Source organism: Aulonocara stuartgranti, assembly GCF_965226115.1.
Source record: "Aulonocara stuartgranti genome assembly, chromosome: 11".
Taxonomy (NCBI): Eukaryota; Metazoa; Chordata; class Actinopteri; order Cichliformes; family Cichlidae; genus Aulonocara; species Aulonocara stuartgranti.
Window position 1 is genome coordinate 28996015 of NC_138947.1, and position 25869 is coordinate 29021883.

Genomic DNA, 25869 nt, shown 5'->3' on the forward strand with positions numbered 1-25869 from the left:
TTGTGATGTGCCATAATTTCCCGCTCAGGGCCTCTCAGTCATATGGGTGAGGTCAAAGGTGCAATAGAGGGAGTCCATCAGAGGCAAGGCGTGCTGAAGTCATCTGTACAGAGTTATTCGGTGTGAGGTGAAGTCAACTTGGTCAGACAGGAGACCTAATCAGATTTCAAAGTAAATACAGTGCCGCCGGCTCCAGAAGACTGAGTCCAAACATTGCTGCTAATTGCATCTGTCTTCATTTTCCGCATCTCACTGTACAACAGCAGCGAAAGAGAAACCTAGATGGAACAGGGACTATTTCAAAACCGCAGAGAGCACCTCAACGTTACCTCAATTTTTAGGTCGTAACTGTTCATTTTAGAGATTGCCAACTCTGATTGCTTCTGTCAGAAATCAAAATATAATGCCTGTGAAGTGTTTCTACTGGAATATTTCTTTCTTCTTCTTCTTCTTCTTCTTTATACACGGAGACTGAAAAGGAAAATATATATAGTCTTGTCCCGTTTGCCTTATGTGGGACAGAGCATGGAAACCTACGTAAGCACAGTCAAGTAGCACAATTTGCTGCAACTGATCTCCTGTATTGTGACATTTCTGTACAGGAGAGCTGCTCCAAGTTAAACAGACGCCTTATGTCAAGAGGCTTTTTTTTTTTTTTACCATCACCACATCCAGCTGCATCTCAAAGTTATGGACGGCTTGTTCACAGAGTGCTTTTACCATCATGTCCTGAAAGTCCCAAGAGTTACGCCCGCCACATGGTGTTTATTGTAGGTCACCATTAGGGCCCTGGCCCTCAGTGACACCTTGGCAGACGGGGGAAGGCTTCCACCCCAGAGGAGCGTGAGTGACTGTTTTACTGTGGCGGTTTCGGTATTCTGTACTCCAGCAAAAACCCAACCACATATCAACTGACTGCCATATGCAGACTTGAAAATTACAAGTGCACAAATAGTCAGAGCTGAGTGTAATTTAAACTGTACATACAATGTTATTAATTGTGTCTCTGACAGGCATGATGACATTTCATTGTTGCCCTATACTGGTGAAGCCAGACTGTTTTTTTTTTTTAATCATATCAGTGTCCTACAAAAAAGAAGAAGTCATGGACAAATAATCATGTTGCCCTCTCACCGTTAGAGCATCGGCAAAGTATGCATAGCACTAGGCTATGGTCAGTGAGCAGCACTGGATATGACATCAAATCTCTGAAATGTCTCTGTAAGCAAGTTTGTGCTGAGTCCACATCAACAAGTGTGTAATGTGGTAAGAGAGAAGTGTGCGAGCAAGCATCCACAGCGAGGGGATGAGATTCACAGAGGCTCCTGAGGGAAATCAGAATAAAACGGTAGATTTGCTTGGAAAGCACATTTCATATTTTCAGAGGAAACCGAGATGCCGATTATCCTACCCGATACTTAAAAGGGAAACATAAAAACGGCAATGGAGCGCGAAAACGCCATCATCTGGATTGTAAATGCCTTCTGTACCTGCTATTTATTTTGGGATGTATTGCTGAATACTGCAATGCAAGAGAGGGACCTAATTTACGCTAAGGCTAAGTCTAGACAAAAACACTAAGGATTTTTTATTGTATGAATAAAAAATACGTAAGCTGTTTGGATGAATTATAGCACATCTCAAGCGTTATGAAAGACTTGGACTTAATAATAATAATGCATAATCGCAGCAGGCATGTCCATGACGTAAGCACGGCGTACGTTATCACAAAGGAAAAGATGGCGTCGGTAGCAGAAATGTACGATGTAGGATGGGAAGGTAAGATAAAATATAAAATAGCTACTCTTCAAGTGTCACACAGGCACGTGTTCTTACTTTTTGAAAGCTTCTGGCGTTATCTTGCGCACTGACATGACGTGGAGTCGTCGCTGTTCCAGACTTAATATACGAGCTCTCAAGCTACCCTTTAAAGTGGTTAGCTAAACATAGTTAGCAAAGTGTGCTACCCAGTCAGTTTTATGTTCGCAGTAGTCAGTAACCGCTTCATTGTCCCTAGCTTCAGCGTAATGATGGCGTGAAAGCACCGGGAGTGTGCAGTGGAAACCGACGTTTGTCTCTTTGAAGAAAAGACACAGGGCTTGTTATCATTTTAGCCCGGGTTGGCCTAATGCAGCGGCTAACGGTAGCCACCACAGACTACGCAGGTGTCGGGTCCTGTAAAAGAGCTGGAACACGGCGACAGTAACGCAGTACCGTACTAATGTTGATGCTGCCTTTTCTCCGCCTGCACTTGTGTGCATTCATAACGTCTCCTAGTTGCTCGAACATTTTCGTGTCATGCTGTCAAATCTGTTGAGCTAAATACATGCATAGTATATGAAGTTTGGTGTGTGTAATGGTCCTAATATCGTAAATCTCTTCAGCCACACCGGTTCAAATGCCGGACAGGTTTGAGTGCATTTATAGGTAATAAAGTGTGATTTAGAAAAGCTGTATGCCGCTCACACTTGACAATCGTGTGGTAGAGTGCTACAGAAGTGAAGGTCTTGAAATAGTGAATTGTGTTGCAATCTGTTAATTTTCTCATTTTGCAGTTGTCCTTATTTTTCATTGTCTCTGTCCAAAGAGATGAGAGATAAGCTGCGGAAATGGCGAGAAGATAACTACAGAAACAGTGAACAGATTGTGGATGTTGGTGAAGAACTCATCAGTGAACATGCATCTAAACTGGGAGATGACAGTAAGTGTGTCAAGGCTGAATAAATCTGAAGATTGTCATCTTATGTCATTATAGACATGTTTTTTGTGTGTATGGTTAGGTGGAGTGATAGACTTAAGAATACTGATTATATTATATTATTTGGTAGTATTAAAACAGGTAACAAAACATAAAAGCAGAGAAAATTTTGTCTTTGTATGACAAATTCAAAACAACAGGAAAAACTTTATACTTGTAATAAAACAGTGAGTTGTTTGTTCCTTTTCACTAGTGGCGACCTTCAAAACTGCAGTATTTAGGCAATAGTTTAGGATTTAGACTTTGTAGTGACTAAAACTACTTAATAACCCTCAGTAAAATTTGTCAGTAATAATTTTCTTGTTCTTAGAGAGAATCAAAACGTTGTGGACTTTTTAATTTCTGGACATGATCTTGAGCTTACTGTGATGTGGATCATGCAGATAAGCAAAGACAGTTCTGAGAATACAAGTCTGGACAGGGGATAATGCTTAAAATGAAAAAGGGTGAACAGAAACCAGTTCATATTTTAATGTCTTTGGTTTGATGAGTAAACGTCGATACAGAAATTAAATTGGTAGATTGTCAGGAAAAACACTAAAACATGATTATTTTCCAGAAATACAGTGAGCAGGAATACAGCCCTACACAGTTTAATAGTGTAAAGAAAAAAAGAATAAGGAGTGTATTCAGTTACCTTTCACAGTGCACACCATATTGTTATTCCTGCAGATTTTATTTATTGTTTTAGCTGCCCTGCTGCACTACTTCGTAAAACTCTCCCTTTTCCTCAAATCATAATGATTTACAAACCCCTTAAAAGAATCGGACGCACACTTGACATGCTATGCTTTTATTGAAACCAACTCCTAAATTGGCTGTGAAATGAGATGGCAATTATCAAAACATGAGTTGGAATCATTAAAGTGAAGAAAAACTAAGGGCATTTGTTTGTTTTGGCATAAAACCTTTTGGGTGGAGGCTGGGTGTATTTCATTTGGCTGAACATGTCTAGTTTATTTATCAAAGCTGCTGGCTTAACATGTTGCGCTGATTTCCATTAGTCGACTTGTGCAGGCACTCTGTTATGTGTTATAGAATGTTGTAATGTCACAGTTGACTTAAAGAAAAATTGTCAATAAACATTTCATATTTTTAAAGCTCACCACAGAGTTAAACATGTTAAAGGGTTAGTGCGTGTTATGTTGGTGAGGCTTAGCATGACTTGCTTCACAAGCAAATAAATATAACATGGAAGAAAATGCAGAAAGTGTTGTCATATAACCACCTATAACACCTATGTAAATTTCCATTAATAATTTTATTGGTGTTGAAAAGTGTTGCAATGTTTGGATTGTTTAAGAATTAGCGGTATAGTTATATAAATGTCACCCACTTATCAAAATAATTTTATATCTTATTTCTTTAGAAACTGATATGTACAATCTTTGTATTTGTAATGAAAACAGTCACAATATGTTGTTAACCCGACCACATTTAGCAGATCAAACTTGCTTTGGCACAAAAACTACAGTCTGTGTTATAACAGTCATACAACCCTGAGCGAAACATCTCAGCATGGAATCTACAGAATTGTTAGTTTAACTACTTTAGTTTCACAATGCGTCAGCACTGTTTTTAAGAATATTAGTAATATTTGCAGGATTTTTTCTTCAGAATATAGCTGCACCCTTACTAAACCGCCCAAATTGTGACTGTTGTTTTTTTCCCCTGATGCCTCAAGAGATAATTATATCCATACTAACACTTTGTATTGTATTATTAAAGTAGAATTTATTTGGAAACTGTAAACAGACTGGTTCTTATGTAGTGTTTTTCTACTTTACTTAAGCACTCAAAATGTTTTATGTCTCATTTCCCCATTCACAAATGCTTTTTCTATGCCTATGTGTTTTCTATCTAGCGTTCACACAGATTCACACTCTGTTAAATTGGAGTTCAATATTCTACCCGAGGATGCTTTTGGAATACAGATTTGAGCGGCTAGGGATTGAATCACTAACCTTATGATTAGTAGATGACCTGCTCTACCTCTTGAGCCATAGGCACCATTTCAACATAATGAGGAAAGCAAATTATGGGGTTGAGTGTAACTTTCAAACAGTCTAACTTAAGGACCACCCGGCACACAAAAATGAATTCACACAAAACCATATTAAGATGTTCCACCTGTGTTTATGGTTGTGTAAATGCTTTCAAAGTGATCTGCAAAGCTTCTGCATCTAATATGCATTTAAAATGATTGTTAGGACTAATAAAAACATAGTTTTAAATAAATATATTTATTTATATTTGTTGTACAGTCAAAGTTATTTTTAGGATCATTCCATCTAACATAGTAAAATCTGAGAAAATTCCCACTTGACCCCCATATAAGCTTTTTTCACTACTTGGAAATCTATAGTTCAGTTCCCGTCCAGATGTCAATTCCACATGTTGAAGTGTCCTTGAGCTAGATACTGAACCCCAAGTTGTCACTCTACTCACTGGAGTGTTGTGTGTCTGTGTGATAGTTATAAACCATGCAGTATAGTATAAACATAGGTAACATTTAGTACAAAGTACTTTTTTATGCTCAAAGTAAAAAAGCTGTTTAAGTAATAATCCATTCCCCACTTACTTACTTACAAAAATTAAATTCAAAATCTCACATTAAATCAGTGACATTTTTTGACACTCTGAAAATTGACTGAAATTGAATTAACTGAAACCAGTTGAATCCAGTTGTTATAAAAAAGTTTTATAATTTGAATGTACATGTGTGTTCCTGCTCTAAGAATCTTCCTTAAATGTAAAAGTAAAACTACTGAAATTGAATACATTTTATGACCAGTTCACTGCTAGCAAATCAATAGTATGCCTGTAAAATTTTTCAGAAGGGTGTTTATGGATGTTAGTAATACAGCATGGATGTTTTTAAGTAATAGTCAGTGTATGTCAAAAGGAAAATAATAAATGTTCCATGATGTATTAAATGAAACAGAACAGTTCTTTTAATAATAGTAATAATAATAAACTCTTGGTTCTCATTGTGGAAAGTGGGGAAAAAACATCCCATGCAGTTGTTGGGGACAGACTCTTAAGTCTCTATGTCAAGTGTATAGTTTAATATATCAAGTTTTAGATGTTATGACAGACAGTGGAATGGAAAGGGCGTCAACACTTTCTTCTTTGTCTGTGTGTTTTCTGCCCAGTATGGATTATTTATGAGCAGGTGATGATTGCAGCCCTGGACTGCAGTCGGGATGACTTGGCTCTGGTAAGTTTTCGTCGCACTTCCTCACACACCCAAAAGCTTCACTCTCTCACAACCATTACTACTTTGCAGCACCTGCGCTGCCAAATGTGAAAATCTGATTTTTATTTGGCCAAGTGGTCTTTACTTTGTCTGTACTTTGGAAAAACAGTTTAATAAGAACTGGAGTTAGTGGATGTAACAAATACATGGAGATGCACGCTTCAAGTGTTCACTGAACTTGGCATCTCTAACAAAGTTCCACCTTTTTTTTTCTCTTTAGGATTTATTTGTCACGTAGTGTCACGTAATTATTCAGAGTTTAGGTTCAGAAATATGAAAATGGTCAAATCTGCATGCAAAACTAGAAGGGGTGGGGGGGACAGTAATTCAAGTAGTTCATCTCCAATCAGTATGGATGTGACAGCTCCCTTTGGCTAAATGAGTGACTCACCGAGTACAGAGAAGGCTCGAACTCAATCATTAGAATTAGTTGTCTGTTGGCTATCCTCTCAGCACTTCTGCCAGAAAAAAAAAAGCAGAAGGACTAGACTTAAGCTGATGGATAGCAGATACGATCCAGGTCACACTGCAGACTTTTCCATCTCATTCATGATAATGCTGAATGCTATTGTTACTATTGTCTTCTCTTTCACAAATTCAAACTTTGTGTAGAAGAGGAAGAAAAGGTGGAAGTAGGAGAATCTGCACTTTTAAAAAATATATTTTTCTTTTTTTAAATATAGTGATGTGGCTGTCCCAATGTGTAACAGAGAAATAACAGTTCATTTAAGACAGTGAAGTTTGCCTTATGGGAGAATGTCTGTATTGTTGGTTGTTCAGTTAAGTCCCAAGACAGACCGTTTGTATCAAAGAAGCTTTGGTATTTGCGTGAGAGTCAGCGTAACATAAAGTTTAAATACTGCCATCTATAATTGGTCTCCCTTCTGCCCACATCCTTGCAGACCTGTCTACAGGAACTGAGGAAGCAGTTTCCAGATAGCCACAGAGTGAAGCGATTAACGGGCATGAGGCTGGAAGCTTTGGAAAGGTAAGCATTGGGAGAGAGGGCAGGCAGAAAAAAGCACGGCCTTACTGTTATGTATGGTACTTTGAGAGGCTTGGGGACAAGAAAATGTTAGCAGATCCTAAGTGGTACAATGGTCTGGGTATATGTAAGTACAGTGTGTGGGGTAATGTGTGTTTATGTTGGATCACCCAGCATTCCTTTTGGAGAAAGAAGGGAATGGAGTGGGGAAAGGTTCAGTGCTGGGTAGTCCTGTGGCCCTTTAGACTGAGGTAAGGATTCCCGGGAAGGAAGTGGTTAGATCCCACTGTTATTCTGGGGGTCTCTCAGCACTCTCTGGTTTCTATTCTGCTGTTGTTTCCTTATTTTGTTACTTCTTATTCGCCTCTTTTTTTTTTTTCTCTTTGCCTTCCCTGTTTTGATCTCAGTGCTTTAAGAGCGTCTTGGCTATGTAAATATTGAAATGCCACCACAATCAGAACAAGGAGTCTGAGGAAGGAAGATAAACAAGGGGGTATTTTAGTTTGTACTGATCTGAAGTCAGGGTAATTCAATCTGTTTACTACCTCACTCACATTCCCCACCCCGATTACCATTGCTGGTTTATCGGTTATGTCAGAGTTTATGTGATAATTGAGAGTGATTGCTTCAGCACTGTCAGATTAAATAAACTCCACACTGGGATCTAATTGGCAGCAGACAGAGCTACACTTCAATGACGCAGCTTCAAACAGTAAGGGCCTTCCCCTCCACACATGCATATGCTTGCCCACACATACACACACATGCTTGGTCCTTAAATAAATAAAGCAAATCAAAGTGGCTTGTGAGTGGTTGCCTGGTGCCATCTGAAGTCTCCCAAAGTGTGGCTGAGTAATAAAGTGAATGTGAGGGAAGCATCAGTGCTGGAAGTAGGGCTGCTCATTGCTAATGGGAACCAGAGGTGCTTCTGTCTGTTGCGGGATTAACCATTTGTGATCAAGGAACCATGCTGTTGTTTGCTAAAACATCAGTGCTGCAGATTACTCCTTACAAGCAAAAAAACATTCTTTGGCGCCTGGTTTCACATCATAAGTGAGGAGCACATGCATCCGATTGCAAGATTTTTATTTATTTGTAACCATGTATCCATTATTTATAGCTCATGTATTTGTTCTTGTTGGCCCTGTCCAACAGTCTGAAGCACACTCTTTGGGATGCAGCAGGCTATCAGGTTCATATGCATGTTTTGTGGTAATATGTGGGCCCAGAGAGAAAAAGACTGTTGCAGACACAGACAGATGTAAAGGCAGCATTTTAATTTTGTTTAAAGGTGAAAACAACTCTACACAATCAAATGAAAATACAATCTGAAAAACAGGGAGTTTTATTTGTATTGATGTCATGAGCCATTGTGAAATTATATAAGCCACCGTATGACCAATAACCTAAACTTAAATGAAGGTTTTTCTTTCTATAGATTAATACTGATTTCTGTACAGCCTCATTGTAATCCTAGAAACCTGCCATAATGTGTACAGAAACTTAATTGTTTTGAACTCTTTTTTTTTCCAAACCATCTAATTTTACTTGACTGGGAATAGGGATTGGTTTAATTTTTAATAAAATGTTTTTTCTTCCCCCCACTTTCCCATGCTGAAGGTACGATGAGGCCAACAAGCACTATGATGCCATTCTCCAAGACGACCCCACCAATACGGTAAGGAAAGAAAAAAAGAAAAGTCCCCTGCTTAGCGCTCTACTTTGCTTCACTTTGTGGTTTCAGCTTTTTGGAGGGCTTTAAATCTGTCGAGGCAATTCGGTGTTAGCAAGGGAGTAGCCAAGTTAAACTCCAGTTGGCCTCTGGCCTCAACCACACTGCTGATCAGCCTATCACCCACACAACTAAAAAGTGTTTAAGGGAGGGGGCTGGGTGGCTGGGGGGGTGATTCATAGTCTTAGTCAGTGGCGGACATGTTTGGTGGAAGTAAAGCGTAAATATAGCTCCGGTCTTTGAAGATGATGATTTACTGGGCCTTTTAGACCTCCACCCCAACTGAACAGGGATAAGCTCCCTTCCCTTCACCTTTGCTCTCTACTGGCTTCAGGTGCAAAGTGCTGCTGGATGTTAAGCTGGTAATACAAACAAGTCTGAAGTAATTCTCTGAAGCCCACTCCTTGCCATCTTTTCTTTTCAATTTACTATCCATCACTGTAAAATAACTTGCAGAAACTTGTCTAGCCAGTGTTCTGCCAAACCCACATACCTTAAACACAATGTACCTGCTGGTAATTGTTTCCATAAGGACATGTGGCCAAGCAAGAAAATAAATCTTTTAAAGGGTTTTCAGAAGAAAGCAGCTTGTTTATTTTGGCTGTAGCCTCCCCCCCCCCCCCCCCCCCAAAAAAAAAAAAAAAAAAAAAGATGTGCAAAAAGTCCTGTGCCATGGTGCCATATGGATTCCTTCAGATGCATTAGATATTTTCTTTCAGCAGGCAGTGTGCTAGAGACACATCATAGGTACTTTGGATTTCATTTCACAACATCAGCTTTGTGCTTTAAACAGGAATAAGCTTGTTCTCCGTGTGTCATGGAGAAATAGCCTCCCTATCTTTATCTTGCAAGAGCTGCTGCCTCCCATCAGTCTCTGTCTGTCTCGCACTCACTTTATAATTATTTGTCGCTGTTTTACACTGAGATTGTAAATCATTTTTGCTGGTTAGTATAAATATAATTTTGATTTCCATTACAATTATAAATATACATTTTTATTTATCCACCCTTATGCTGGATTCAGACTACATAACATTGACAGAAAAGCTACAGAAAAAATAACTTTAGCATTACATCTTCCTTTAAATCTTGCATAACAGTTCTGTAACTACTGTAAGGCTTACCAAGGTAAACATGGTGGATTCTGCCAGCTGCTGAGAACTTTTTACACCAGTCAGCTGTGTAGAGCTGTAAACATGACAAAACAAAAGAGAAATTATACTTCTGTTGCAATTGGTTTAACATTCTTTTCCTGGAAATTGTTAGCTGGCACCTCCTTCCTACCAGATGACATCATGCATATCAGAAACACTAGCTAGCATGATTGATTATGGAGCAGTGTGTTGTCTTTCAGTGTTCAGTGACTGACCGTGACTGTGTGTCATAACAGCTACTAGTTCAATGGTATTTTAACGAATACAAATTAAGCATCAGATCAAACGTCAAATTCAAAATGTTTTAGCTTTCATTAAGGCTAGAAATAACAAGAACTTGAAATTCAGTTTTTCCTCTCACTGTGATGATTTGTTGGTTGTTAGAAATAAAAATAAAAAAATGCAACTTTTTCAAGAGGTAGTGACAATTTATTTTAAAACCCGAAAACTACCCTGAAAATAAGACACTCAGCAGGAGTCATATAAGGTTTATTGTTGGATTGATAATAGTTTTGCCATACATAATGTAAAATATGGATATAGTGAAGTGCCTAAAATCCTGCATTCTATCTGAATGCCACCATATGGTGATAGCTGTGGTTGAGGAAAGAGAATTCAAGTCCAAGTCAAGTCTTTGGGAAAAATGTTTTTTGTTTTATTTTGTTTTGGGGTTTTTTTTTTGTCACGTGACATCTGTAAACATTTTATTGCTGAGTAAATCTTGGTCATACTATGTTTCAATTGAAGGATTATCTGTGGTATGAAGCTGCATGTTTACTGGCTAATGAGTTGTCAATCACAGGTCATTAGACAATCCCTCCTCCTTTTCAATACATCTGGTCTTTTGCAACCAAGATGGCAAAAAAAAAAAACTTATCACAAGGCTTCAGAACAGGACTTTATAAACCAATGGATGATGTTATGGTAGTGTTATACTGTCTATGGGTTGTTCTGAAAACAATGAAACAGATACACAGCTGTTGCTTGATTGAGCAGTAAGAAAGATAAAAAGTTTAATGAGAGGTTATTAGATTAGTGTCTGAGCTTAATGAGTGCAGTTATTGAACCAATCCGGAACCAGACCTGCTCTGGATCCAGCAATTGCAAGCATGGCTGCAACTAAAGCACAGAGCAAACATTTTAAAGATGGGTTACCAACAGTGATTAAATTTTTCAGTCATGATGCCTACCAATATTTGGTAGCACAAAAGTGTCATTGACATTTTTGTCATAGCCTGCTCTCCTGAATGACTCTGTCGGTCCGTTTCAAACAAGGAAATAAGACTCTGGTGATTGCAGTGAATATTCTGACACGCTAACGAAAATGAGATTCAAGTTGCAAATTCTGTGATTTTCTTCCAACGCTGTCATTGTCACGTACAGTGATTGGCACTCAGCCAACTTATGTTTGGTTATTAGAATGATCTGTAGTGAATTGTTTAAATATATCCACTGTTCTGATAATGTGAGTTGTAATTTCAGTGAGTCCCAGGACACCTCCCAGACATGGCACAGATCTAATGTAGATTGCAGGGACATACTCTGAAAGGGAATGGTCTGTTTCCTGGTCTCTGCGTGCTAGAGACTGCCACCCTTTCAAGCGTAGGCTGACATTCAAACCTGGGACTGGGAGTGGAACAAAACAGACAAATATGTCCTCTGTCTCTGAGATGTTAACCTTAAACCTTTTTCCCAAAATCCTTGTCCTCAATGGGTGTAGTGATGCAGGGTGGAGCGACGATTCAATGACATCACTTAGGTCACCTGTCTTATTGTGAGGGCTGCCTCCTCCCTACATGTTCTCCAACATGCTCTTAGGATTCGGGCAGGGGATGGGCCTGAGAAATGGCGGAAAATTGGCGACCACAAGGAAGACTTGCGAGGCATCCCAGCATGCGAAGCACAGATTGGAAACTGAGCTGTTGTAATTACAGGCTGTGGAATAGATGTGGTACCCATTAACCAAAATTGTTGAATCAACAAAAATTGCTCAAGGTTTTTTTTTTTTTGCCATGGCGCTGTCCAAAAAATGTTTCAAACTCTTAGCCCTTCCATTGCTTGCTATGTTCCAATACCTACAGCAATGAGCTGGCAAAATTCTTGTCTGCGTGCATAAATGCGATTTTTCCACCTTTTTATTTCTTCCTGTGAGTATTTTAGATTATGTGGTGCAAACAGCATTTGCAAAAAAGGATGTGCTAGTTTAGGATTTGTTTAAAAATGAGTGGACTTAGTGATTACGTTAATATTAAATTCCAACGCTCTCATTTCACCCTAATTGTTCAATATAAAAAGCTAGTATTTCTTAAATAAGCCGCTGAGGTCACACAGACGACTTCTGAGGTTGACCCACAATCATATGCAATTAGAGATTCATTGCTAGACAAGAGTTTATTTGTGCGGGAAAAGCAATGTGAAGTTTAAAGCCTCACGTCAATGTTTATTGACCACATAAATGTGAAGTATACTCTGAAAACTCTTGGAAGCGTTTGACTTTCAGACTTTAAAAAAGGATTCGATTGTAACTTAAACAATCTGCTGTGTATGGGTGCAAACATACCTGTGGGGAAAAAATAAATAAATAAATGCATAAAATACATTTTTAACCTGTTTCACACATGTCAAGTGTGCCACCTGTGTTGTGTGTTCATGTCTCATCATAGGGAACGAATGCTGTAGGTCAACTCATGGTGCAGTGTTGACACAAATATGCTAGTCTGTACTTTTTGAGTGTCCTCAGAGCATTAATTAAAAAAAAAAAAGTCATAACAACAGAGGGATCAGATAGTCAAATGCCAGGTTTTTGTTTTTTTTCTGGATCAGTAGCTAGAAAAGAACAGGGAGGAGTAGGTTGGAGTTACTTTATGTTTAATAAAGTGCTATGACATTTCAGAGCAACAAGTTCCATATGTTGTTTTGAGCCCAAAGATGTTCTTTATCCAAGAAAAAAAAAAAAAGGGGGGGGGGGGGAGGACAGAGAGAAGTGGGTGTGTGTTGAGGAAAGATCTTATTTGTGTCTTTAATTTGAAGTGAGTATAAATTCTAATTTCATGATAGACTGCAGATTAAATTGGCGCCCTCTTTGTTTTAATAGTCTGAATACAGGTAGGCAATAGAATTGTGATGTACAATGTTGCTGTATGGATACAAAGCGTGTCACTCCAACTCGAGAGAAGAGGCCCAGCCTTCTTATCTCTTCTCAGATTTTATTGGGAAAGTGCTGACCAGATGTAGTGAGCACATCTCTCTCCTTTGAAGAATTTCAGGACACTATTCTTCATCTGTCTTGTTAGCTTCTTGAACAATAAGTTGCAGCTCAAAGATGCGCAGTCCAGATCATCCAGGCTTATTAAAGAAGAAGGTATTAAAAGGAAATAATTAGCCATTCACGGTTCACTGCTGGTTGATAAATTCATGAAATGTTAATTTTCTCTCAACTTGCCTGCCTTCTGCTTATGTTAAAATATTCTTTCCTTTATGACGATGATGTCTTGTTGCACAGCGCTCCTTTTATTTATTTTTTTCGGTTAAAGCTGCTGTGTGTCAGCAGGTCTTTGTCCCAGCTTGATGGATAAGTGGATTTCTTACGATGGCATTGTCAGAGGAGACCCAGATTTACAGCCCCTAGACATGACTCATACACAGCCCTCAATGGCTTTGGTTATGAGAGGAAGCCCCACTCAATCAAGTGCCAGTCCATAAATAAAATAAGCTGTGGCAGGGCAGTGCACTCCTAATGGAGCAGCAGCCCCTGTTAAGGTTTTCACTTACTATCAAAAGAGAAGAAGGAGGTGGTCTGGGGGGAGTCTAACATTTGGAAAAGTCAGGGCAATACTTTCTAATTCAGATTGATGAGAATCTAATCCACCTTAAGGTCAATTCAACATCAAAATGAAGCGGAAAGCAATTTTCAGCTGATGTAAGTCAGGCTGGTGCAGCGCTAGATGCGTGCTGTGCCGGCAGGAAGACAGGCGTTGGGGTTTGGAGGAGTGTGCCATTTTCCCCACTTGGTTAGGGGATGACTCACCACTTTATCTCAGCCACTGAGCTCATTCCAACTTCCAAACATTGACTCATAATGTGTGTCCGTATCCCGTTGGACATGGTCGCTAACTATCTCCAATTATGATTAAAGTCCCGCAGTAATAATATGAATAAACTTAACAAAGTTAACTTGACAGAGTCTTGTCTTTTTGACTCTGTGGCTGTTACTTTGGAAAGAAAGTGCAGTTTTTTCTTATAGAAAATGATTCATTGTCATAATGGAACTTTAAGAAAGCTTGTGGTAAACTGAAAAGTGAAACACTTAGACTCACAACTCTTACACTCCCTCATGCTCTTTACCCTCTCAACCACTTGAGAAGCTGAGTTCCTAATCCTGTTTACACTCTGCTCTATAGGCAGCAAGGAAGCGCAAGATCTCCATACTGAAGGCCCAGGGGAAGAGCACTGAAGCCATCCGGGAGCTCAATGAGTATTTGGAGCAGTGAGTGTTTGTTACAAGGGGGGGATCAGCCACCCCTTCTCTTCATCTCCCCAGATTTTTATTTTAATTAAAAACGAACCTGCTTTCAAGAGTGCTGGCATGATTTGAGCATAAAATGCCAACAAATGCTGTCAGCTGCAAGACTGTCATTGTTATTATAATACACAGTGGTTGCTTAATCCTAATATTTTTTTTCTTTAATATGTTAGTTTCATTTATTGTTTTACTCCTCTGGAGGAAGAGAATTTAATGTCAGTATTTGTTTACAGGTTTGTTGGAGACCAGGAAGCATGGCATGAGCTGTCAGAGCTCTACATCAACGAACATGAGTAAATGCATTTTTATATTTTAACCAAAACTATTGTAGTATTCACTTCCCTGAAAGCAGAGCCAAATTTCCTTGTATATATACTTTTTCATCTGCCTGTTCTATGTACAGCTTTAAAAAGCTTGCATTCTTTGTGGTTATATTGGGACCCACCTTTGCAGTTACAATACCCAAATCCAAACACTATTCAAGTCAAACATTTGCTATGGTCATTATGATCAAACTGATGCATTGTTTTATACAGTTGGAGCATAAACAAACCCTTTTCTTTTAGATAAAGGATTCTCCAATATGTGATTTTGTAACAGTTAACACAGGGAACAGCATCACCATGTTCATCATAGTTTATTAACAAATGCACATGGATTGATCTAGACATCTTGTGTAGCAAAAATTTGGTATTTAATTGTTGTTTAAGTGTGAGTTGTCGTGTCAAGGTTATCAGACAAAAAGTGACTTGGTACAGCTGCTTCATGTTTAGGTTGCTTGTGTCAGGACTTCACATCATTCTGATGGCTTGATCTCCAAAGGGCCGTTGGATGGCCACAATGGAAGGCGTTGAGATGCCAAACTCAGCCAGGGGTCTGAATAGAACCCTGGCTGAGTTTGCCATATAAGACTGGTTTAATAGGATTTCAGGCTTAAGCCCCCACCCACTCCTACATATGAGAGCAGAAAGACTCCCCAGCCTGATATCTCAGTTGCCAGGGAGAACTGCCAGACAGACAAGAGCACTGTAAGACAAAAATAATTTTGTTTGTGTCACTGTTCATCCTTCCTTAATTGTCTGGGGCTCAGAAGTTAGTCAAGCGGTGTCTGTAGTTTAACAACATTTTTTTTAAAAAATATATATATATATGCGTGTGTGTGTGTGTGTGAGAGAGAGAGAGAGAGAGAGAGAGGGACTTGACTGTTGTTGCTCTGGTAGGAAGGCAGCAGCAGCAGGAATGTGTAGCACGGTGAGAAGGCTACTTATTGGATATTTCATGCTTTGTCTGGGAGGCTTTATTGCTGTAGTAGCCAGAGGAAATCCTAGGGTGAGCGGATTATCTCCAAGCTTATCCCAACACTTCTAATATCACACCATTCACTCCCACAGCCCTCTATCTACAGGCGTGTCAATTTCTTTTCTTTGTCTTCTTTATTTTGGGTTACAAACTCCCTGTTTCCCCTCCTCCTCCTCTTCCGGATAGTGAGGCATTATCACCACTCTTTTCCACAGGGATAGATCAGGAGGCAGAGGGAGAGGACACTTGCTGTGAAATTCCCAGGAGAAGGTGGTGGCACTTTAGCCGCCCCCCTGCCACTAGAGAAAACAGAAGTTGATGGAGAAGCAAAGCAAGAGAAATAAACTCTCCTCCTCTCACTGCACAACACCCTGGAAGCTTAAAATAAACAAAGCAGTCTGTCTCTGCCTTGCTGCTGTTAGGGTTGTAGTAGACAGCATTAACAGATTAAGAATGTAATTAATAGCCTCTGAGCTGACACTGTTAAAACAATCCGTATGCCGCTGATGTTTAGACAGGAGATTATTTTGTCTGTTGCAAGTATTGCTCATAGCCACTGTTGGAATCTGCTGCTGGCTCTCATTCTGACCCAAGTTATGAGCCTGTTCAACCAAATTGGACTGGTCATCCAAAATTGCAGGATAAATAGTAATAATTTTTTCAAGCATACTTTGAATCCAATTTTGTCCAATGCATAGTCAGAATGTGGTATTAAAATGGGGGGTACGCCACTGCTGATGGTTTTACTAACCTCCAAAAGAAATAAATACAGAGTCTCACACATGATGGTGACACTACCCTCGCTCAAGCACTGTGGTGTAGAGGGAGCTTAGAAGCTGCCATAAAGAGCACATTGGGTTAGAAGCTTTCGTTGAAGAGTAGAAGAGGTACAAATTTGGCTCCAGTACAAGACTGATGGAGCAGGCACTGGTGTAGGCCACAGCTATTGCACGAGCACATCTGAAAGTCTTTATAGAGAGGAAGTAGTAATTGTAAGCAGCCCCCAACCTCCCAAGCCCTCTGATCTCCCTTTCTACTCAGCCCCTTTTGCACTGTTTTTTTTTTCTTCTCCTTTCTGTGTCCCCACCTTTCTTTAGCTCCTATGCTCTTAATTTTTCAGCTAGTTACCATGGCAGACTTCAGGTATACTGATAAGTTTTTCATGTTATTTCAAGCATCAGTCGGATCATTTCATTTCTCACAAAAGCAATAAAAAAAGCAAAATGCGTCTTTGCATTTTGCTTTTTTTTTTATGAAGTGAGAAATTTGAGAAGTCTTTAACAGGGTAAAAGCCTGTTCACACAAGCAAGATTTTTGTTTTTCAGCTTATTCTTTGATAAAGTTTAAGTTATATGTAAAATCTTGAAAGGCAAATAAAAATACAGAATTCCTTAAGATATTAAGGCTTGACTACAAAACTTTGCCCATTTTCTGTTGATAGGTCTGCTCTCTGTCTCGGCTATGTGCCTATGTGCTAGCTTGCATTTGGTTAGGTGTGCAGACGTTTTATGGCTTTGTGTCCAATGATATACTGTATCTTAGCTTGTCTTGGCCTGGTCCTGTGAGGGGGGGGAAACTGTGTATTAGAAGTGGAGTGGCAGCAGATTAGTGTGAGGTCAACAGCTCAGCAGTCTGCTGCTGAGAAGTGATCTCATCTGAGTATAGGCACAGTGTGCCAGCTCTTACTGTAGTGCTGACCTCAGGAAGGTAGTTAACTACACATTAAAGACAGGAAAAACACACAGATGGACACAGTGTCCCCAGTGGAGAAAGAATCACCACACTAGATAGGCTTTTACCTTAGCAAGCTGTCTAGACCAAATACCCTTTATTGTAAGCGTCTGAATAAACCTCTCATCTGGTGGGCCTTTATATATTATAAGTCTGTCACCTGTGAAATGACGTGTACCCTGTGCAGTCTCATCTCAGACCTGTGAATTTACTGAGCGTACCCGTTGTGCTTCACAGTTGAACAACCTTAAGGATGACACATCCACAGCTGTATCAAGCTTACTGTTTTCTTTGTCGCTTCCACAGCTATGGAAAAGCTGCATTTTGCCTGGAGGAGCTGATGATGATCAATCCTCACAATCACTTGTACTGTGAGCAGTACGCTGAGGTAGGTAACCACCTGGATGTCTGTCACCAAATACAGAGCTGGTCATATGTTGTTTATTCAGATGTCATGTTGTCATTGCTTAAGCTGCCCTTTAACACAGCTTGTTGCTTGTGTTTAATGCCTCCTCACACAGGTGAAGTACACTCAGGGGGGGCTGGAAAACCTGGAGCTGTCCAGGAAGTATTTTGCCCAGGCGCTGAGGCTGAATAACCGAAACATGAGGGCATTGTTTGGTCTGTACATGGTGAGTGCTGCTTTGAATGAAGAGAAAGTGGGAAAGAAATACAACAGTGGTTGAGCCTTTTTTTGTAACGCTGTGGTTTTTCAAGGTTGAGGCTGGCCACAGTGTGTCAAGACTGTACTTTCTCTATCTGTATGTGTGTGTGTGTGTATGTTTTTGGGGAGAGCTCTCAGACGGGTCAGCTCGCTGCTGACTCAGACGGTGAACTCCAGCACTGGAAAAGCCTGCCCCTCTGGAGCCCTTTATTTTAGTAATAATACCCCCTTGGTGAGACTTTTTCATGTTTATGACTTGAATAAATAAAGTAGTTATGGGCTAAAAAGGAGAAAAGCATAAGGAAGAGAGCAGCACAGCTGTTGCCAGTATTTTGTGACTGCACTGGCAAATTATACAATCAGGTTCTAGTTTAATTGGAATATTGGCCAGATAGCCCATTCATCTACATATTTGTTTAAACAGGATATTGTGTGCTAGTGCCAGTGCATCATACGTAAGGGAGATCTGACATAAAAACACAAACAAAGCAATGCAGGGAGCAATAGGCAGAAAGTGGAAGCAGCTCTTTACGCAGCGAGCCCTGGTATTTTCCTGTTTTCTGGACTGGGATTCTTCATTTAGTCCAAACACCTCACAGCAACCCACACCCTCTGAAACATCACAGGTCTAGAAGAGGAGCAGTGAAGGTCAGATCCAAGACATTTAGTCCTGCTAATTCTCAAGTCTGACTGGCGAGAGAGCAGGTTTCTTTTTTCATGATTATTATTATTATTTTTTTTAATATATCGTCCAAAGACCCTTGGGTCTTTAAAGGATACTTCAGGTGGTTATTTATTATTGTAGTAGTTAAAGAACTGTCTTAATGTGTTTTGCACATTGTTAGCTAGCCTCGATGGTCCAAACAGTGACAGGTGCAAGTTCAACATAAGGGAAAACTTTCACCATCTTACACCATCTGAGTCAGTGTGGCACAAGACCTGGTAGCACTGACCACAGACTGGTTGTGGACTGGTAACTTACACCACTCACTTGGGGATTCCCCTCCACAGTTGTGCACACAGTTATTCAGGGATAGCCTGTCTGTGTTGACATCATCTAAATTGAGGTTTCTCTTGAGCTAAAAAAAATAGAAATAAAAAAAAAAGCTTACTAAAAAAATACAGAAGCCAAACCATTTTACAGAAAAAAAAATAGGGCCAGGTTGATTGGTGCGTAGCTAAAGTTTCAGCACACTGGTAGGTTGGGCTTTGAAGTGCAGGCAGGGTAAGCCCTCTGGGGTTTGCTGCGTGGAGATGATGGCAGGAACATGGGAAAGACATGGGATTTGTGGTTCGGAGGGGAGCTGTCGGGGCAGGCAGAGACCGTGATTCACATGGCGCTCCTTTCATTTCACGTCAGGCTTTTTTCAAAACATACAAGGTCCTTTCATCGGCGGGAATCAATGGTGTTGGAGAAATTAGGCCCTGTTAAGTGACAATTTACGTATGAAGCATTAAAATGCTCACTTTTTCCTCTCCGTAAATGATTTCCCCTGTGTCATCAGGCCAAGGTCTGTTTTTTCTCTTCATTCTGCCACAATGACTAGTGGAGTGGTAGATGGTAAGAGTGGTTGCACATTCATCTCCATTACGCTTTTATTGCTGTTTCACCAAGTTTTGATATAAGAACACCCCTTCCCCTGTTCTCTCCTTTGCATCTTCCTTCCATCTTGTTTTTTTCCTTCTAGTCTGCAAGTCACATCGCTGCCAGTCCTAAAGTTAGTGCCAAGGTGAAGAAGGACAACATGAAGTATGCTGCTTGGGCTGCCACTCAAATAAATAGAGCCTATAAGGTGAGTTACAAATAGACTTTAATCTAATGTGATGTGAGTGCACCTAGCTTTTAATTTTTCTTTCTTTGGTGTCTCTTTCCTGCTGAAAAACATTTTTCCCCCACATCAATCTTCACTCTACCAGACACTGAAAACCACCGATCAGAATTTTCTGCTATGTTGCAGCTTTCATGGAGTACTTGCACACAATATTCAGAGATCCTAAAATCCCCCTTATTTGCATAGAATGTGAAAAGTATTCCCTACCCAGTATTGACCCTTAAATGCACAGCAGTCCTGTAGGATGCCTTTGACTTGCATGGCTGTAATAACAGCCCTGACGTCTTTTACTGTGTCTGGGTACATTTACTGTTAATGTGTTGACTTAAGGCCACAGCGTCTGCTAAGACTTTATCCTGCAAACTGGCTTCACAGATGAGCTTCTTGCAGAGCCACAAGCTGATTCTCAGAGGACAACACTAAACTATAGCGTGAGAGTAGTCTACTTCAGTCTTTCTCAAAGTGGGATATAGTGACCCGTAGCTGGATTTGAGGAAAAATGTAGGAGGTTCATAGCAGTTCCAAAAACCGTTTACGTATGTTGTCTGATTTCTTCAGTTCCAGTGTTTAACTAGCTGCTGTTTTAATATTTTACAAACAGATTCAGTCTTCCCTGTGAGGCGGTCTTCCATTAAGTATTTGCTTTGCCCTATTACTGTAGAGAGCAAAATTTGGGAGAGAGAGAAAGATAAAAAGGAAGCCATAAATAAGGTTAATAAAGGATGGATGTGGACATGCATGCATGTATTTGCTGCTTTAGCAAGGAAGGGGCAAAAGTAAGGAGTTTGTCAGATGGTATCACTAAAATGGTTTACAGTGTCGTCCTGGCAACCAAAGTACGAAAGCATAAAGATTATTTGCCATACTTGCCAGATGTGTTGCTTATTTGGGCACCAAACGATTGTAATGTAATAAGTGGTTCCTCACTCAGCTTCTGTGGGTCCTACAGAAGCTGAGTGAGGCTTCCTGCTGAGCCTCTAAAGACCTTGTCTCACCACATTTGACTCTACTTGCCTTATAGGCACGTTTCACATGTTGAGCCCTCAGTCTGACAGTTCTGTTGGAAAAAGTGTGCATGTAACATGATGGTGAACTTTTTTGCAGAAGTGTCACAAAACGGCTCTAAGCTGTCACTTGCTCCTTTGATTTGAGTGAAAAAAGAATAGAAATAAAATAAAAATAGCAGAGCTGTCGTTGAAGTGGTACAGCTTATTTGGTTTAGATTAGCACTTTTATATTTGCAGAATGTCTTGATAAATTTAAAAAATGTTGAGCTGGCTTAGTCAATGCAGAATGTCTTCACTGAAGTCAAGTGCATACTACTTTTCACTTTGATTTTTGTGCCTACTGACCTTATCCTGTCTTAGAAAAGCTTTGATCTTAGCAGGGGAAAAGATGAATATCCCACACTGATAGCATTTTTTTCATATATCTAAGACTTAAAATAAGAAAACAGCCCTGATGGTTTTTTTGGTTAAAATAGTGAAACTGTATATTCTTGGAACTTCTCATTCCTAAGAAAAATAGCATCTTATTGGGCTTTACCAGAAAGTTTTTAAATGTTGTTACACAGTAGCATAACAGGGAGTGTGTTAAAGGCTTTAATCAGAGACAGAAAACACATCTGTAATATAACTAATGAAAGAAATTGATTGATACATGATACACTTTCATAGTGCCTAACTGTATAAAGTTTTTATTCTCATTAGTTTTATAGGAAGAAAAAAATCTTTGGTGTATTTTTTTCTGAATTGACCAGTTCTGCAACAATTTATATTTTTTCCCAGGGATTTAATGTGCTTGAAAAAATAATGGCCAAGATGAAAATACTCTGGGCCAAGTTGTAATAGCAGGCTAAAGTAGTAGCTACTCTTAAAGGCCATTGGACAAGTGTGTAAAAGCTAGATTATGTGTGATTTTGACCCTGTGCTGACGATAATGAAACACCTCAGTCAGTCACACCTTTATCCTCCAGGGAGCATGATGTGAGATTCATCGCAGCCCTCTGCTTCTGCCCTGCTCTGCAACCTCCTAGTATTTGTTTAGTTGCTTAGTGGAGTTGTGTGGATTTCAATTCAGCTGTGAGCGTGCGACCACATTACGGGTATGCATACCTGGCTGCCACCATGTGTCACGTGTGCTTCTTTTTTTCCCCCTTCTTCCCTTTGTTGTGTGAGATGAGTTAAATGACAAGGTGTGAGGTTGCCTCTTTTAGTTCTTCGATCTCACCTCGGGTAAAATGACTCTTGAGATGCCCTCCATCAGACAGCTGCTGGCTGCTGTGCGCTTGTGCTGGCTGATTGATTGCTCCTTTAAAGCGTCGCCCTTGTCAGTCGTCCACTTTTATTAGGCTCCGGTACCTGGTGATTGTCATACCTTTGTGTGAGGAAACTGTGGGCAGGTGAGTGTACGAGGGAGCAGACATTGGTGAGGGGTCATGACTGACAGGGTTGCATTTCAAAAGAGAAAAGAAAAAAAAGTAATTACTGTGGTGAAGTTGGATGTGCAGGAGACCTGGAGATGTGTGGGTTGTTGTTCCATCAGGGGTGAAAGTAGTACTACATAGCCTGGCCTCTTTTCCTAACTCTCTAAACAAATTCTCTGATTAGCTCTTCTGTCACGGACAGAGGCTCACACTGCGTCATGACTCCATTATCAGATGCTCTAAATAGATGTGGAGCTGTCTAGTCTGCTCCTACTTGTAGAGCAGAGCAGGAGTTAATGTGGTGGTCTCACCTCAGGCCGAGGAGATAATTGACTACTGGGCTCAGAGTAATGGCGCATTAGACAGCAAAGCAATGAAATGCACAGATCATTATAGCTACCCCACCACACAAACACACACACACACACACACACACCCTAAATCTAGAAGAATGAGTCACCCTTGGAAATTACACACCCAATTGTACACCTTAGCCAACTGCCCTCTCTAAGTTGGAGTTTGGCAAAAGGAGAAGGAAAAAGCTTTTACCATGGAAATACAGTATGGACTAGGTTAAGCCTACATTTATTTCCTGTTTGTAAAGGCTTGAGAAGGACCAAACGTTGAGTGACTAAATATGTCACAGCAATAAATCAGTGCTTTATGGTATATGTAGAATTTTAAATAATCTGCTTAGCGGTGTTATTCCTCAAACATCCCAAGCATCATTTTTTTTTGGTCACACCAGCCCTCTTCATGCCTTTCTTCACTACATCCATGAACCTCCTCTGTGGTCTTCCTTTTTTCCTCCTGCATGGCAGCACCATATTCACTGTTCTTTGTTCCTCCTCTGTACATATCCACACCATCTCAGGCTTACCTCTCTAACTTTGTTTTTAAACTGCTCAGACTGATTACAGCTGCATGTGTCAGCTCAACTGTCAGTAAAAGTGGCTTTGTGCTATTACCCAATGGATTAGCTATGAAAATATGAAATTAACCATCTTATAATTGTTATGAGACTGAGACCACCTCTAAACATGTTAATTTCATTACTGGAAACAAGACTCACTTTTAGGGATGGCGTTAAGTGGGCCCTTCAGGAACTGCAGTTCTTCAGCATGTGTTGGCATGCTAACATGCCAAATTTGATTGGCTGATTATTAGCATTTTGTTAATCTGATTTTGACTCTATTATTATGCTTTTACATTTTGCATGACCTCAACCTGCTGACTACATGAATATAGAGCCTTAGAACTGTTTACTCTGGATTTATTCACTGCATATATGTTGTAGTTTACTATACAGAATTGTCATAACATACAGTAACTACAATTAAGTGAAAATGAGCAGGGCACATAACTTTTATCAGCTGATATCATTTGCCATGTATGTCTTTCTTTAGACATGGTTACAGACAAAATTAAATCTATGCCTGTATAGGTAAAGTTAATTGAACTGACTCATTTTGGGCCCCTGGTTCCTTGCCGATGGTTAAGGAAGTCGCCTTCCGTAGTGGTATTTTTTGAGGGGGTGCCTTATCCATGGCAAAGTTAAATTGGGTAGAAAAAGTGTGTGCTTCTGTGTGTTTGCATGAGTAATCTGATACATGTCTGCGGATTATAATTTGCAGCACTTCCTGCAAAACCCTGTGGACACAGTGCAGAAATTAGAGTAGGGTGTTACATACTTCTATACTAGAGGCCATGGAAGAGGACTAATGTGGGCATCCTGTCTCGGAGCGCACTCAAAATGAAAATGGCACTTACGCAACAGTTGAGGAAAAATCCTGATTGGAGGTATTATTTTACTTTGCATGACCCATTTACCAATTCTATTTAATGACCACTGTTGCGTCTCTGATTATTTCTGCTTCTATGCTTCTCCATTCTAAATGGGGAAAAGGATGTTTTTGGTTAGTTGTTGAAGCATGCTACTGGGTGGATGAGGTTATCTCTGATTCTGTGAAGCTGTGTTTAAGTGTGTTTGGCTCTCCATTACGTTAGTTGGCAGAGAGATCTAATGAGTTGATGTCCTCTTATTCCCCCTTCTCTCCGCCCTTACTCTGTCTCTGCCACTCACCTTTGTTCTCTGACTTGCAGTTGGCTGGTCGTGGGACCAAGGAGAACAAATGCTCCATGAAGACGGTGGAGGAGATGCTGGAGTCGATGCAGATCACAATGTCCTAGACGCCCTTGTGTACATCGGTCCTTGGAGCAACATGGCAGCTCAAGTAGCCTTGCAATGTGACCAGAGTGGTTGTAGAAATTATTATTTTTTAATCAGGTTCGGTTCTGTAAGAGGACATTTGTTATGCTCAAACACATTGATTTTGCCACCTGCCTGGGAGTTAAATCCACATATTTCAAAATGACTAACAAACATACAAAGTGTCTCCTGGACTGTACTAACCCTCCCATTTCTAGGTTCTTTTAAGTTCAGCTAATATCACTAATTACTACATTTGCATTAATGATATGACTGTAACCAGGAGAAAAACAAGCTGTACAGTAAATGTTATTTTTAAGAGATCCCATGTCTGCACTGATGTCTGCTACTGTCTGTTTCCATTCTATCTGTAAATGAAAAAAAAAAAAACTAATTTAATAAACCAACTGTTCCCCCCCCTATTTTATTTGATTTTTGTTAAATCTTTTAACGTGTTTTCATAGAAGTTGAGTATAAATTTTCTACCCATCTGTGTCAGTTTAAGAGCAGGATACGTAGGTTGTTTTTGGATTTCTGTTTGTTGGCAAATTTGCACCTGCAATAATTGTCCTGGACGATTTAAGAAGGGCATCTGTCATTAAGGCAGCAGCAGGATCAGAGGTATGACATATTCCACTGCTTCTCAGTTACCCCTCTGAACAGCATTTGAAACAGCTTTAATACACTTGCGATTAACTCTGTCATTAACATGTGGCATCTTGTTAAAAACAAAAAACAAACTGTTCATAAAGAGAGTGCATTCATAAGAGGAAGGGAAGAAAAAACATCTTAGTTCTGGTAAGTTTTGTTACTTCTGCCGTTCACTCAGTTCACTCAGTTCACTCAGTTCTGTGATGGTTGAATGTGAATCCCATCCAAATGTGCACCTCAAGTTGTTGCTCACCCGTGCGGGGTCAGCTGTTACTTCCATTTCTTTTGTTTATTAAGTCAAGGCAATTGTCTCATAATTTCACTCTTCAGCGGATGGAAAACTTGAGTGTCGAGTTTATGGTCTTTTTTTGGACAGCGTTTAAGCTGAGAGAGTAACTAGCCCAGAGATGGGAGTGTGGAAAGCCATTTTCTCAAGTTTTTAATACTCTGACCTTGGTCAGTGGATGAACGTGTCTGCATTTGATTTTTCTCACCAATCTGATGGAATCGGTAAAAACCAAGGGACATTTGAGAAAATGCGGACATGAATTCTTTTTTACAGGAAAAGCACTGAGGCTAAATTGAACTCTTGTAGTTGCACAATTGGAGTAATTTGATTTGAAGCTCTGTGTGTGTGTGTGTGTGTGT

At 39.9% G+C, this 25869-nt stretch overlaps 1 protein-coding gene across 1 annotated transcript; it reads left to right on the top strand.

The window, feature by feature from the left end:
• The first annotated feature begins 1690 nt into the window (after positions 1–1690).
• Positions 1691–24992, top strand: emc2 (ER membrane protein complex subunit 2). The gene is made up of 11 exons (XM_082552140.1): positions 1691–1779; positions 2588–2701; positions 5914–5978; positions 6920–7005; positions 8623–8680; positions 14289–14374; positions 14644–14703; positions 17747–17828; positions 17962–18072; positions 19793–19897; positions 24465–24992. Exons 1-11 carry the CDS (start codon positions 1740–1742, stop codon positions 24549–24551), a joined length of 894 nt encoding a protein of 297 aa, XP_082408266.1. The 5' UTR covers positions 1691–1739; the 3' UTR covers positions 24552–24992.
• Positions 24993–25869: the final 877 nt, after the last annotated feature.